The sequence below is a fragment of the Eulemur rufifrons genome, chromosome 10 (assembly GCF_041146395.1).
Source record: "Eulemur rufifrons isolate Redbay chromosome 10, OSU_ERuf_1, whole genome shotgun sequence".
In the NCBI taxonomy this organism is placed as follows: Eukaryota; Metazoa; Chordata; class Mammalia; order Primates; family Lemuridae; genus Eulemur; species Eulemur rufifrons.
In genome coordinates this window covers 5,842,856-5,856,206 of record NC_090992.1, presented here as the reverse complement: position 1 = coordinate 5,856,206, position 13,351 = coordinate 5,842,856, and the positions used below count along the sequence as shown (strand labels likewise).

The window sequence follows — 13,351 nt, the reverse complement described above, 5'->3', positions numbered from 1 at the left end:
CTAATTTTTTCTATTTTTGGTAGAGTGGGATCTCACTCTTGCTCAGCCTGGTCCTGAACTCTTAAGCTCAAGCTCCTACCTCGACCTCCCAGAGTGCTAGGATTACAGGGTGAGCCACCATGCCCAGCCCTCTTATTAATTCTTGAGTTGCTTTAATTCTTAATGTACTTTTCAGAAAATTTTATCTCTCAGAAGGTTAAGGAAGCAATAAGGAAAAAGGCTGCACTGAAATTATATTCTGAGCAATAAGAAGGATTTGTTTGGTGAAGTGAGTTTGGGGAACCTTAGCAGAAAGTGACCGTGTTTGGAGACGCCAAGGAGAATGCAAAACTCTCTCTAACTCTTGAGTTTTGAGGAAAGCAGATTGCAGAAGGTCCAGGAAAAAGTAGACGTGGTGTCTGAACAAGAGCTACAAAAGGAAGCATGACTCAGAGTCTGAAAAATGAAATGCGCTTAATAGAGTCATGAGTGATTACTGCAAGGAATGAGGAGACACCTGAAGAGACCCACATGGATGCGTGGGGAACACAGAGTTGAGATTTTGTCTAAGACGCAAAAGGGACAGATAACCAAGAACAAAAGGAGAAGAAGGGTGTAAACCTCCAAGAACACCGTCAGGAGTACCAGATGGATGAGACCTGGGAAGTGCTAAGAGTGACAAAAGGACCTGAGCCATTAATGTCCAGAGCAGGAGAAATAGCAAGGAAGGCTTTGGGCCACCTGGTTCAGTCAGATGATTCAGCAGATGACGGAAAGGGCATTTCTGTCCTTGCTTATTCTGTTTTGCCTCTGCCATCTCTGCCAAGGGCAGTCGCCTTCCTGCCAGAAAAAGCAAAACAAACATGGTGATGAGGAACTTGAGACCAAAAATATGAGGAAAGAGCGAATGAGCCACTAGATTCTCCAAATTAGAGTCAGAAAAATTAAATGCCACATGAAAATGTAGGGAGATCGTCATGAGACCGATGTGTACGTGAGTCTTTATGGCTTTATGGGGGTTGAGGGGGGCAGGGAGACAGGATGGGTAACTGTTTTGGTTTTTAAAATAACAAAGCAAGTTTCTGAGATGTGATGTGTATTTCTCAAGAAAAGAGGTGATCTCTTGGAGTTAGCATGGGTTCTATAAAACAGGTCTTGCCAGACTAGTTTAAGTCCTCCCTGTCTCTCTCCCTCCTTCCCGTATACAGAAAAGTTTATCAGTCTGAACACATACCACTCGATGGATTATTAAAAGCGAACACACCCATGTAACCACCACCCAGGTCAAGAAGCATAATCAGTACCCCAGAGGACTCTCTCATGTCCCCTCCCAATTCTAATTTCCTTTTCCAGAAAGATACGCCGGGCTAAGAGATTAAGCCAATGTTATAGACACAGAGGAAGTCTGCATTTCTGGAGAGCATTTGACAGAATCTGATGATAATGTTATAGAACAGGTAGAGAAATGATGACGACGTCGTGGATTTGTAGCAGCTTAAACACTCAGACCTAATCAGTGTTTGTTTAGAAGGTGTTTGGTATCGACAGAGCCTTTGCTGCAGTGACGTGCCAAAGAGCTCGTGTCGGATTCTGTCCCGTCCAGCCTGCGTCCTGGTTCTCACGTGGAGACGTGGGAACAGACGGCTCAGGTCAGGAAGGGACAACCAACGTGTGGTGTATATGGCAGAATGAGGATCCAAAAGAATAGTGACAGACTAGCGGCTCAGGTAGCTAAGTGACATTTTATTGTTATTAACCTTGTAATTTTATAAGTAGTTCATATTTATTGTTTAAAAAAAAAATCTCACCACCCAGAAATAAATACGTGGTGTCATGCCACCCGTGCTGTTGCGACTTGATTTTTGCCTGCTGAGACAAAGGGTAAATCAGAAGCCCTGTATTTGGGTTCAGAGCCATGTCGGGGAACCCCTGTCTCATCAACGGATTGTGGGATTTGACCGAGGCAGGCCCAGTGTAAGCTCTGTGATGTTACTGCCCAAAACCGAGAGGTGGCCTGAGGAATTAGAGGCAGCAGCTGCGCCCACTGACCCTGGAGGGGGTTGGCCATGCTGGAGCCCTGCAGGTAGGTTTGGGCACCTCCTCAGCAGGGATTCGTCAGGGCGTGGAGCAGGATCCCTAGAGCATCGTCAGGGAGGTGAAGGGTTTCAGGAGTCACACTGAGAACGACTGCAGGATCCCATGATGCCGCGCTGTGAGGGGGAAGCGTTCTCTGGGCACTGGCTGCTCCTGAGCTTCAGGAGGGCGACCTGTCAGGGCAGGACCGGGCAACCTTCTCGACTTTGAGAGGGTAGACTTGGGACCAGGGGGCAGAAGCTTGATGCCAGCAGATTTCAACTCAGTATCAGAAGTTTTTCTAGCAACTGGTAAAGTTTAAAACTAGTAAAAGGCTGCCTTGTTTGGTGGTGCTCTCGCTGGTGTGCTAGTCTTCAAGTACTGGGAAGACGATTACCAAAGGTGCTGCACTGGAGAAGGGGCTGGGCATTGGCTCTGGTTATCCCAAATGCTGGTCCTCGGAACTTAAGAATCATCTGGGGCATTTATGAACAATCAGGTTTTTGGAGCCACATATTCTGAGATTGTGATTTAGTATATGTAGGGTAGGGCTTAGCATCTGTATTTTCTTTCTGTCTTTTTTTTTTTTTTTTTAAGTCATTATCTTTTTTTTTTTTTTTTTTTTTAGAGTTAGGGTCTTACTCTATTGCCCAGGCTGGAGCACAGTGGAGCTATCACAGCTCACTGTAACCTCAAACTCCTGGGATCAAGTGATCCTCCTGTCTCAGCCTCCCGAGTAGCTGGGGTTACAGGAGTACCACCATGCCTGGCTAAAGAATCTGTGTCTTTAGAAAGTGCTCCAAATGTTCCTTGGAGAAATGGCTAATTCCATGGCTGGTGCAGGAAAAGAGCAGTGTCTTGTACAAGAACATCTTGTGCCAGGAAGTGAGGAAGTGCTCTCAAAGAATGATGGAAACATGTCAAAAAGACACAGAAGCCAGTATGAAAAGGCCCTGGTAATTAAGGATAACTTGAGCATCAAAATAAATACTGACAGAAATGCCTTCTATCCCATGGATTAAATAAGAATCCATGCATCCACACTGACATAAATGAATGACTGGGAAAGAAGGAAAATCTTTTCAGATAGAGCGCCAGCTGATAGAGACGGAAGTAGTGACGGAGTGTGAATGCCATTGTTTGACAGACATCACAGTGCAGGACGAGTAGCCCTTATCTAAGATGCTTTGGACCAGAAATATTTCAGATTTCAGATTTTTTTAGTCTTTGGAATACTTGCATCATATACTTACCAGTTGAGCACCCCTAATCCAAAAATCTGAAATCTGATATTTCCTATGAGCATCATGTTGATGCTCAAAAACTTTCTGATTTTGGAGCATTTTGAATTTCGGATTTGGGATGCTCAGTCTGGACTAATTAAGCAAGAATTTTGAATGAATGCCAAAACTAGTGAGTGAAAGTTTGATGAGGAACAGGCTGTCTTCATACTTTGTACAAAATACTAATCTCAGAGGAAAAATGGTAACTTTATAGTGGAGAAATCCGGCAGGTACCACCATAACCAAGTAATCAAAGAGAACATGACCAGCGTGGGACTGATTGACATCATTTGCCTCCTGATATGATGCACTGAGCAAGACACAACAGTATTTCTGTGATATTGCTGCCAGAAGGCATAACCTCGGTCTCATCATGAGAATACATCAGACAAGCGCAAACCGAGGGACATTCTACAACTGGCCTGTACTCTTCATAAATATCAATGTCACGAGAGACAGAGACAGACTGAGGAAGGAAGAGTCAGATTAAAGGAGATAAAGACACATTTGCTACGTGACTGGCTTCTCGTGGGGACTGTGCACGAAGGTGTCAGGTGGTGGCCCTGCCCTTCTCCAGCGTCCAGGTGGAACTTGCGAGGGCCCAGTGTGGTCCCAGCACACTGAGGCAGCATGAGGCTCATGGCACAGGGTGGACGTTCTGTTTCTCTGGGGAGCTTCACTTTCATGCGGAGGAGCTGTGTGTGGCAGCTATTTTTGGCGAACCCATTCCATTTTCACGCCAGTTGGTAATGACCCAGTCACCCCTAGGTGGCCGGCGAGTATGGGGCCCTCCTGAACCCGCCTATTTCAGGACTCACATCCCGCAGATCCTTGTGTCCCACAGATGATCAAGGCCACGTGTTAGGGCACAGGCAAAGGAGGCCACCAGGGCAAGAAGGTGAGCACGCGTAGCTTCGTCGGGCAGGACTGCCCACGTGTGCTGTGAGCTGTGCCCTCTGCCCCCAGCACATGGCGTCTTCTCAAGGGCATTTCAGAAGAAAACTGGCACTTTCCTCCTCTGTCATAACAGAATGAAAAGAGTATTTGTCCCACTTACAAATACTGTGAGGACTCATGAACAAGCACATCCATCCCTCTGCGGTGCCCCCGGTGTCCTGGTGTGGTCTGGAGTCTGGGTGACACGTGCCCTCTGCAGGGTCTCACCTCAGCATTTCCCCAGCTAACCAGTAACCCCCATCCTTATTTTCCACCCCACAGCTCTGCCTTTTCCAGTGTTTCTCCTTTTCCGCAGATTAAAACTCATTTTTAAACCCTTGTTGTTCCGACTCACCCCTGCACGGGGTTTCTGTGCATTCCCAGACACTTTGCACACACCCTGACGGCCCTGCAACTGCCGCGCTTGGCTCCTACTTTCTAGAAATTCCTAATAATTTTTTTACCAAGGGGCTCCACGTTTTCGTATTGCACTTGGGCCTGAAAATTCTGCAGCCAGTCCCAAGTGCCAGGGATGGGGAAGGGCAGCTCGTGGTCAGCGTTCCCGTGGGCCCTGTGGCTGGCTTGGCTGCTCCTCCCAGGTCAGCCCTGCTCAGCTTCAGCTAGCCAGAAGATGACCTCTGACCCTCGGCAGATTACCCGCATTGCTGTCACCCTGACCCAAACTGTTTGGGTTCTGCAAATGCAATCACTTCCATTTCTGCAATCCGCCCAGCCCCTGCCCCCTCCAGGATTTACAGCACAGCAGCTGCTGCTGTCTCTCTGCACACAGACAGCTGACTCGCCTGCTGATTGTGAGCATCCCGGTAATCCGAGTGCTAATGGTATTTATTTAGTCCAGCCGGCTTAGCCCTGAACAAGGTTTATTCTCATTTATCTCATCGGAGATGAGCTACGTCCTTAATAGCCTTCTGTTGACTTTGAGCACACCAGCGTCACTGATGGAACTTCGGTGCGTGCCAGGCCCCTCAGATCCCCGCTGTTAGCACACCCACCTTCCAGCCAGGAGGACTGGCTCCCCCCACAACAGGCTGCAGGCGGCTGGGGTCCGCACCCATAGTGTGAGCTGGAGGCATTCGGCTGAATAAGCTGTGCTCCCCAGGGTGTGGTCTGGTCTCTTGGTGTAGCAAACCCACCGTAATTATGATCTTTTGGCCGTAAGGCATTGGTAGCATTTTGGCATTCATTAGCTATTCTACCTTTAACACAGGGCGGCCTTAGCTCTGCCTCACAGGTGAGGAAACTGAAGTCGAGGGACTTACCCAAGGTCACCAGCCATTGTTCACAGGATTCCCACGGAGGGTCCTCTGGGCCCTGGCCCTCGCGTATCCCCAGACCCTCCTCTGAGCTATTTGGGGCATTATCTCCCCCAGCCACACCACTGCACCACTGTGGGCCTTCAGAGTCCGAGGCTGAGCCGCCTGGGAGTGGGGGTCTGTTTCTAGGAGCAGATTCTGCCCTTGGGGACAGAAAGCTCATGAAGTGCCCAACTCTTGTCCTCGCCTGGACGGACTGAGCGGCGTCTGGAAACGCAGGCCTGGTCTTCCCCCTTCCCTGTGCTGCATTTTGTCAACCTTTGACTGAAAGGCTGCTGCGGAAGGGGGTTAATGCAACTGCTGAAGCCGTGGGCGCCCTGGGGTGGGGCCCAGGGTTGGGTGGGAGTGGGCGTCAGCTGGTCGTGGGAGAGGGCCGGGCAGGGCCCAGGGTTGGGTGGGAGTGGGCGTCAGCTGGTCGTGGGAGAGGGCCGGGCAGGGCCCAGGGTTGCCAGGCTGTGCTCTGTCACAAGTTGTGTTTGGCCCACGGTCCTGCCCTACCCACCCAGGCCCTTCAGGTGAAAAAGTAGGTTTATTGCCTTCTAAAGGTGATTTCGGCAGCCTACAAAGGTCAGCAGGGTTTCTCGTTCTCTCTCTGGTTCACCTGTCCTGTGTTCGAGCTCTGTTCTCTCCTACCCTGAGTGGGCGTCCCTCCGTGGGGAGCGGGGGCTCTGCCAGAGGGAGGCAGGCGCGCGGGCCATGCTGCTGCGGGCCTGGCTCCCGGCTCATGTCGGTCTGCCTTCTGGAGAAGAGAACGTCTCTTTTTCCTGGTTCGGGACAGAGAATGGAAGGGCTCTGATTGCCAGGCCTGGGCGATTGGTGTCCCGGGGCCAGGACGGTGCCGTGCTGTGGTGGGCTCTGTCTCTGCTGCTCCGGGGGCGGGAGGGCTGGGGCTCCTCGATGGTGCTCCCTTCCGTGGGAGGCAGCGTCTGCTGTTGTGTGACTGTCTCAGCCTGGTCGTCTTGTCTTCCTAGACCTGTGGTCGTGGGTGAGCGCTCCTCAGGCACATGATGGCAGAGGGCCCTAATTAGCTCACGCTTTGCTGAAGCAGCTGCCTTTCTCTGGGTGGGGAGCGGAGGGCAGGGGAGAGCTCGGCTCCCAGCCCCCCTGCGCTGGTGCCCACCTGCCTCTCCGAGAGGAGCTGTCAGCCTCCCTTCCCCAGGGACTCCGGCTGTCTCCAGGCTGCTCCTCAGACGCGGAGTTGCGGTGGGCCCGCCCGCGCTTCCTTTCCGCCTGAGAGGACACGGGGACAGAGGCATGAGGAGCTTCCGTGTTCCAGCAGGAAACAGGCTCAGCACGCTAGGTCTGCCTCGAACCGTGCAGCTGCTTCCTGGTGGGCATGGAAGGGCTGAGCCATCCTGTGGGAATGACTCGGGCCCCACTTTGTTCCATCCGGCCGCCTCCTGCCAGCAGTGGCGCAATGTGTGACCTCTCTCGTTACCTGCCTCCCTGCTTTTCTGGATTTGGGACCAGGAGCCAACTCCTGCCAATCTGTCTTTGCTGCCGGCAGCCGGCCTTACTTTCCAGGATGCCATGAGGGCCCCTGGGTAGGAGGGTCGGGGGTCAGGAGGAGCAGGTGCTTTTGGGGTCTCCAGGGAGCTTGTGGCCGTGTGAAGGTAAGGCAGCCAGAGACAGACGAGACATTGGTAGACTTTGGTGCCCTTTGTGGGCCGTGTGGGTGGGTGTGACAGCCACTGTCTGACACTGGCTGGCCCCTCCCTGTGCTGCTGGCCTTAGGCTTTTTGTCTGCCTGCCCCCTCTCTTCTCCGGGGCCTCATAAGTGGGTGCTGAGTGGGAGAGCCTTCCCCTTCCCCACAGGCCTGACCATATAGGTCCCCGAGTTTGGCACCTGCTCCTTAACTGATCACTAACTGATCTGAGAAAGCAAGGAGCCAGCAACAGGGGGTCCTGCTGGGGTTCCAGCCATGTCCCCTTACGGAGGCCCTACATCCTTTTTTTTTTTTTTTTTTTTTTTTTTTTAAGTGAATACGTGCAGTTCACTAAAGTTGTTTTGTTTTTTTGAGACAGGGTCTCCCTGTGTTGCCCAGGCTGGAGTGCGGTGCTGTCACCATAGCTCACTGCAGCCTCAAACTCCTGGGCTCAGGCGAGTCTCCCACTTCAGCCTCCTGAGTAGCTGGGACTACAGGCGCGTGCTGCCATGCCAGGCTAATTTTTAAATTTTTTGTACAGACGGCGTCTCTGTGTTGCCCAGGGTGATCTTGAACTCACGGCCTCAAGCAATCCTCCCACCTCAGTCTCCCCAGGTGTTGGGATCCTAGGTGTGAGCCACAGGCTGGCCCCCGTGTCCTTTCATCCAGGGGGGCTGCGCCTGAAATTGTTGTAATCGGATCGCTGTTTCTCCAGCGCAGGACGGGGAAGGGGGTTCCAGAGGCAGCTCTGGGTTCTGAGCGCTTCCGTGCTGCCCGTTTGTTTGGTGGTACATTTATGTTTGTATACGTGTGTTCGTTCGTTCGCTGTCGGCCGGGGCCCCATGGCACGGCAGGCTCTGTGCTGAGCACTGAGGGTGCAGGAGAGAAAGCGCAGCAGCTGCCCGCGGAGAGCGGGCCGGGCAGCGGGCAGGGATCTGCGAGGCTGCTCAGAGGCTCCCCGGGTCTCGCGCTCTCCGCCTGCCTCTCCCACAGCGTTTTTCCTGTGCCGTCGTCGGAGCGCAGATCCAGGACCGGAGATGCACTCCATACCCAGAGGGGAACTGACCCATTAGCAATGGCCCCCTGTGTGTGACGTGCCTGGGACCGTGGAAAGAGGAGCACCCAGCACTGGCCTGGGGAGCATCGAGAAAGGCTTCCCGTATGAGGGACACGGGAGTAGCACCTTTGGCATCGGAAGGATCTTAAAATGATAAGGAGACTCACCTTCCCGGCTCACCCCTGCCACGGGCTGCTGGGGAGTCGGGGACTGGTGTGGGGGCCCTCGGCCCTGCCGTCTGTGCCGTAGGTCACTGCGCCCAGGCGGGTCCACACCCGTTAGTCCTTGATTCCCCCTAGGATGGCCGGTGTGTCGTCCGGTCCTCGCCACCCCGTCCCCGGCGGCAGAGAGGTCACGCTGCCCTGTGCTTCCTTCCCCAGCAACCCGAGGGTCCAGGTGGAGGCCGTCGAAGGCGGAGCCCTGCAGAAGCTGCTGGTCGTCCTGGCCACGGAGCACCCGCTCGCCACAAAGAAGAAGGTGCATTTCCACCCTGCTTCCTGCCGGCCCCCAGCACGCTTGTGGCCCTGAAAGGAAAGGGTCCCTTTCCAGGCTGTGCTTGTCACCCTTGGGGGCCTGTGTGTCACCCACTGGCTGGTGTGCGGGGAGAGGTCACACTCAAAGCAGATGGCAGCGTGTCAAGTTGCCTGGGCCTCGCCCCCGGCTTCCTGCCCTGGGCCTCTGTCTATCCGCCATTTGCCACAAGGCGATGTCGAAAGCATCCAGGTTCCGGGGTAGACCTGTGCCCACGGTGTTGCATGGGCCCGGGAAGAACGGGGACTGGGCCTCTGCTGCCTTTGTGGGCCTCGGGGCAGGTCCAGCCCTGTGTGGCCCGTCACCTACCCGGGCCTTTGCCTCGCCAGGTCCTGTTCGCGCTGTGCTCCCTGCTGCGCCACTTCCCCTACGCACAGCAGCAGTTCCTGAAGCTGGGCGGGCTGCAGGTCCTGAGGACTCTGGTGCAGGAGAAGGGCACGGAAGTGCTGGCCGTGCGTGTGGTCACCCTGCTCTATGACCTGGTCACCGAGAAGGTGAGTGCCCGGGCCTGCCCTGCTGTCCCTCACTTTGCCTTGCATTTGCTGCTGGCCTCGAGACCAGGCCCCTTCCCGAGTCTCTCTCCTCTCCGTCTGGAGGGAGGAATGGACGGTGGGTGGACGGAAGAGACCTGGGACATTAGTGAGGCTGTCCTTTGGGATGGGGTGGCCGAGCAGAAACCTGAGGGCTGGGGGAGTGGGCAGGCGGGGCGGGCTGGCCCTGGTCAGGGCCGAGTGCGGGCAGAGGGGCCGGCGTGATGGAAGCCCAGAAACAGCCGGGCACCCCCCCCAGCGGGGAACCGCGAGGATGGGTGTGGAGAGGAGCAGTGGGGTGAGCCATGGCGGCAGCCAGGAGACCAGGCAGCCCAGGGCTAGGATGGCGCTGACTCCTACGATTCTAGAAACCTGGAGGTGCCTCTTGTGGGAGCTTGAGCTCCAGGCAGGGCCTTGGAACGGCTGCTTGCGAGCCCCAGGGGCCCAGTTGCTTGCTACCTGGGAGAGACTTGGTGCCCGGCCCCCTTCGGTTCTTTGCAAGCCTGAGAAGCATCTAAATTGAGGAGAAAGGGAGGCCAGCGGCTCGGCTCGCTCATGTTGGAGCCCGAGGGGCCCCTCCCCGTGCCCTGCACACCCTCCCCCGCCTCTCTCCCAGTTGGGGGGGGCGGGGGGAGGGGGTGGCCACTGTCTGTTGCTGCGTCTCTGTCAGTCCTCCCCGCTTGCTCGCTCTGCCTTTCTTGTCTCTCAGTCTGTCTCTGTCTCTCAGTCTGTCTCTGTCTCTCTCGGTCCAAGCTGCAGAAATCCAGTTCCTCAGAACAGCAGGGCAGCCGTGTGCTGCTCAGATCCCATTAATGAGGCCTGGGCACAGGTGACATCCTGGGAATGGGCCAGTGAACCTGGAAAGGGGCATCTACATCAGCTGGGCACTTCCCGGGAGAAACTTCTCTCTGTCTTCTGGTGTCTCGGGTGTGGTCTGAGCCGGCGGGTCCTGGGAGCTGCGGGTGGAGGTCTCGGGTACTGTCGTGACTAGGGAGGGAGGAGTTCCCTGTGTCACCCAGCCCACACTTTCCTTAGCTCCCCAGGCCCTTGACACAAAGGCCACCCTCCTTGGAGGGACACTCAGGCTCTGTGTTCTGGCCCAGCTTGGCCCTCGGGGCCCCAGTGCCCGTCAACCAGAACATCCTGCCATTCTTCAGACACGAGGTGGGCCAGGTGGGACACGTGGTCATGGTCCTCCCGCGTGTGACTGGCGTCCACCCGCGTCTGTTGGGAGGACTCCCCCTGACCCCTGAAAACTCGGGGAGGTGACCTCCGCCTCCATGCCGCAGGCCTGCAGCCGCAGCCACTCCCTCAGAGGCCTGTAGCGGTAGCCGTGACAATGACAGATGAGGCGGTGACGGTGCTGACGTAGCTACCGTTTGTGGAGGGGTGGATGGCGGATTGCACTTGACATCCAGCTCCTGTTTGTGTGTGTCATTCCTGCGGCCCCGGAGGGCTCTGACTAGTCTCCACGGGAGGACGATGGCCCGGGTCGGAGGGGCTGAGTGCCAGTTCTGGTCGTGCAGCTGGTCAGTGGGGGGAGAAGGAATTTGAACCCAGCCTGTCCCCGGCACGCTGCGCTGTTAGATGATGACTTATTCAGCTATTTAGGAATCATTCGGATAGTTTTTATTCTCCTGCTAGACGCTGAGCTCCCTGAGGGCAGGGACCGCGTCTCCGTCTTGGTTCTCTAGCAGGTGGCCCTGCACAGGTGTTTCAGACGAGTGGGTGGGTGGACAGACACATGGGCAGACACATGGATGGGCGGGGGAGCAGGCGTGACTCCGTGGGCCTTCTCCCCTGAGGTCCTTGGAGTCCCAGGGGGACAGAGACAGAGGGTGGGGCACACGGGTAGCCCACGTGCCTTCGTGTCTGACGGGCAGAGCTGGCCGTGTGGGAGCTGACCCCTCCTGTGTGTTCTCTCCCCACTACCACACCCTGCGTGGCTGTGCGGTGGCAGATGTTTGCCGAGGAGGAGGCCGAGCTGACCCAGGACACGTCCCCAGAGAAGCTGCAGCAGTATCGCCAGGTGCTCCTCCTGCCAGGCCTGCGGGAACAGGGCTGGTGCGAGATCACGGCACGCCTCCTGGCCCTGCCCGGGCACGACGCCCGAGAGAAGGTGCTGCAGACCCTGGGGGCCCTCCTGGCCACCTGCCGGGACCACTACCATCGGGACCCCTCGCTCGGCAGGACGCTGGCCAGCCTGCAGGCTGAGTACCAGGCTCTGGCCAGCCTGGAGCTCCAGGATGGTGAGGACGAGGGCTACTTCCGGGACCTGCTGAGCTCTGTCGAGGGCTTGCGGAAGGAGCTGAGATGAGGCCACCCCACAGCAAGACTAGACTGGGACACAGCTAGTGAGGCCGAGGGGCGCAGCTTGGGTGGGTTCCTCGGGGGACATCAGGCAGGAGGGCACCATCTGGGCAGTGTTGACTTGGCCATTAAATGGAACATGAAGGCCGTTGTCTGGCTACTGTGTGTGCAGACGGCTCGCCCTGTGGCTGAGGGCTGTGCCTGGGAGCCCCAGGGCGGTTAGGTGAGTCGTGGGGTGGTTCAGCCCGGGGCTTCCGGGAACAGGCTCCATGGGAACGGTCTGGGCTTAGGAGCTGGAAACTTCTGGCTCTTTCCCACATAGCAGCTCCCTGACCTTGGGAAGTCATTTAGCATCCCTGACCTTGCTTCCTCCTCTGTCAAAAGCAAGTGCCATTGAAGGAGAGAGGACGTGGGTGAAGCAGCACGCGGTGCTGGGCACCCTGGCTGAGAGGCAGGGTGGGGTCACCTCACTGGCCCTGGTGGAAGGGCCACACCTGGGGTGCCAGGGCAGCCGACGGGCTCGGTGCGGGAGCAGTGGGTGTGGGCCTGGCTGGTGGAGGGACACTGGGTGGCCTGCTGGACTCTGAGGCCCGTGGGTTCTCACGCTGGGAGAGCGAGCACCGGCGGTGGGGCCCGGGCCAGCGCAGCCTGCCGGGCCCGGCGACAGGGCAGCGGTACAAGGTGCCCTTGTTCCCTCCCGTGTCCAAGTGGGAGCTGGGTCAAGCCCCAGGAGGAGGCCTTGCAGGTGGGGACAGCCGAGCCTGGCAAGTCCCAGCCCCCTCCCCAGAGAGGCTGAGCGCCAGCCTGGGAGTCGGCTGCAGGTTGCCACGGCAACCCCAGCTCTGGGCTTTCCAGATTTGGATTCTGGTGTGTTCCAGCCGTGCGCAGTGCAGCAGAGGCTCGGCCGCCAGCTCTGCAGCTCCTGCAGCCTCCAGAGGGGAAAGTCAGAAAGGCCGGTCCGGGGCAGGACCCTCCTGTCCCTGGCTCCAGGCCACGCCTAGCTTGTAGAAATCTCATTCTCACTGAGCTGGGGGGAAACTGAGGCCCAGAGAAACCTGGGGTCTGTGGGTGACCCTTTCCCTACAGTCCTTGTGTTCAGCACCTGGCCCTTCTCAGCCCCTCCCCTACCCATCTCCTGCCACAACACCCCGAAAGCTGGGAGCAGAGCTGCAGCCTGTGCAGGGACCCCAGGAGGGCGGCGGGAAGCAGGGCCCAGCGTGAGGCTTGGGAGGAGCAGGACGCCTCAGGGCGCGGGCGTGGCGGGGCTTGGACTAGAGGCACCGCTGCCCTCCAGCTCTCAGCTGAGTCTCTGGGCAGCCAGCTCAGAGGTTGGGGACCTCGCGGGAGCACACAGCCCCGAGCAGCTGAGCTGTTTGACAGGCGGTGGCGGGAGGGCCAGGGCGATGGCTGGGCAGGTGTGGCACAGCAGAGCAGGACAGGGTTCAGGAAGGAGGTGCCAGGACCTGGCCAAGGTCAAGAGACACATTAGCCGTGGTGTCAGCAGGCTCCGTGGGCGGGTGTGAGAAGGGCCGGGGGGCAGGGAGAGGGCAGGGCGCGGGGCTGGGCAGGCGCAGGCCACGACCAAGCGCCAGTGAGTGTGTGGCGAGTGCGGAGGGCGGCCGGGTGAGGCCCTGGCGTGGTGTTGGGGCAAGGCTGGGGCTTGAGGCCTCTT

At 57.0% G+C, this 13,351-nt stretch overlaps 1 protein-coding gene across 1 annotated transcript in view; it reads left to right on the top strand.

The window, feature by feature from the left end:
- Positions 1–11,861, top strand: part of SIL1 (SIL1 nucleotide exchange factor) — a 197,744-nt gene extending 185,883 nt beyond the window's left edge. The window contains exons 8-10 of the mRNA XM_069484092.1: positions 8,689–8,785; positions 9,169–9,333; positions 11,330–11,861. Of these exons, the coding sequence (XP_069340193.1) occupies positions 8,689–8,785; positions 9,169–9,333; positions 11,330–11,686 (619 nt within the window). The 3' untranslated portion in view covers positions 11,687–11,861. The remainder of the gene's footprint in view (positions 1–8,688; positions 8,786–9,168; positions 9,334–11,329) is intronic.
- The last annotated feature ends 1,490 nt before the right edge of the window (positions 11,862–13,351 follow it).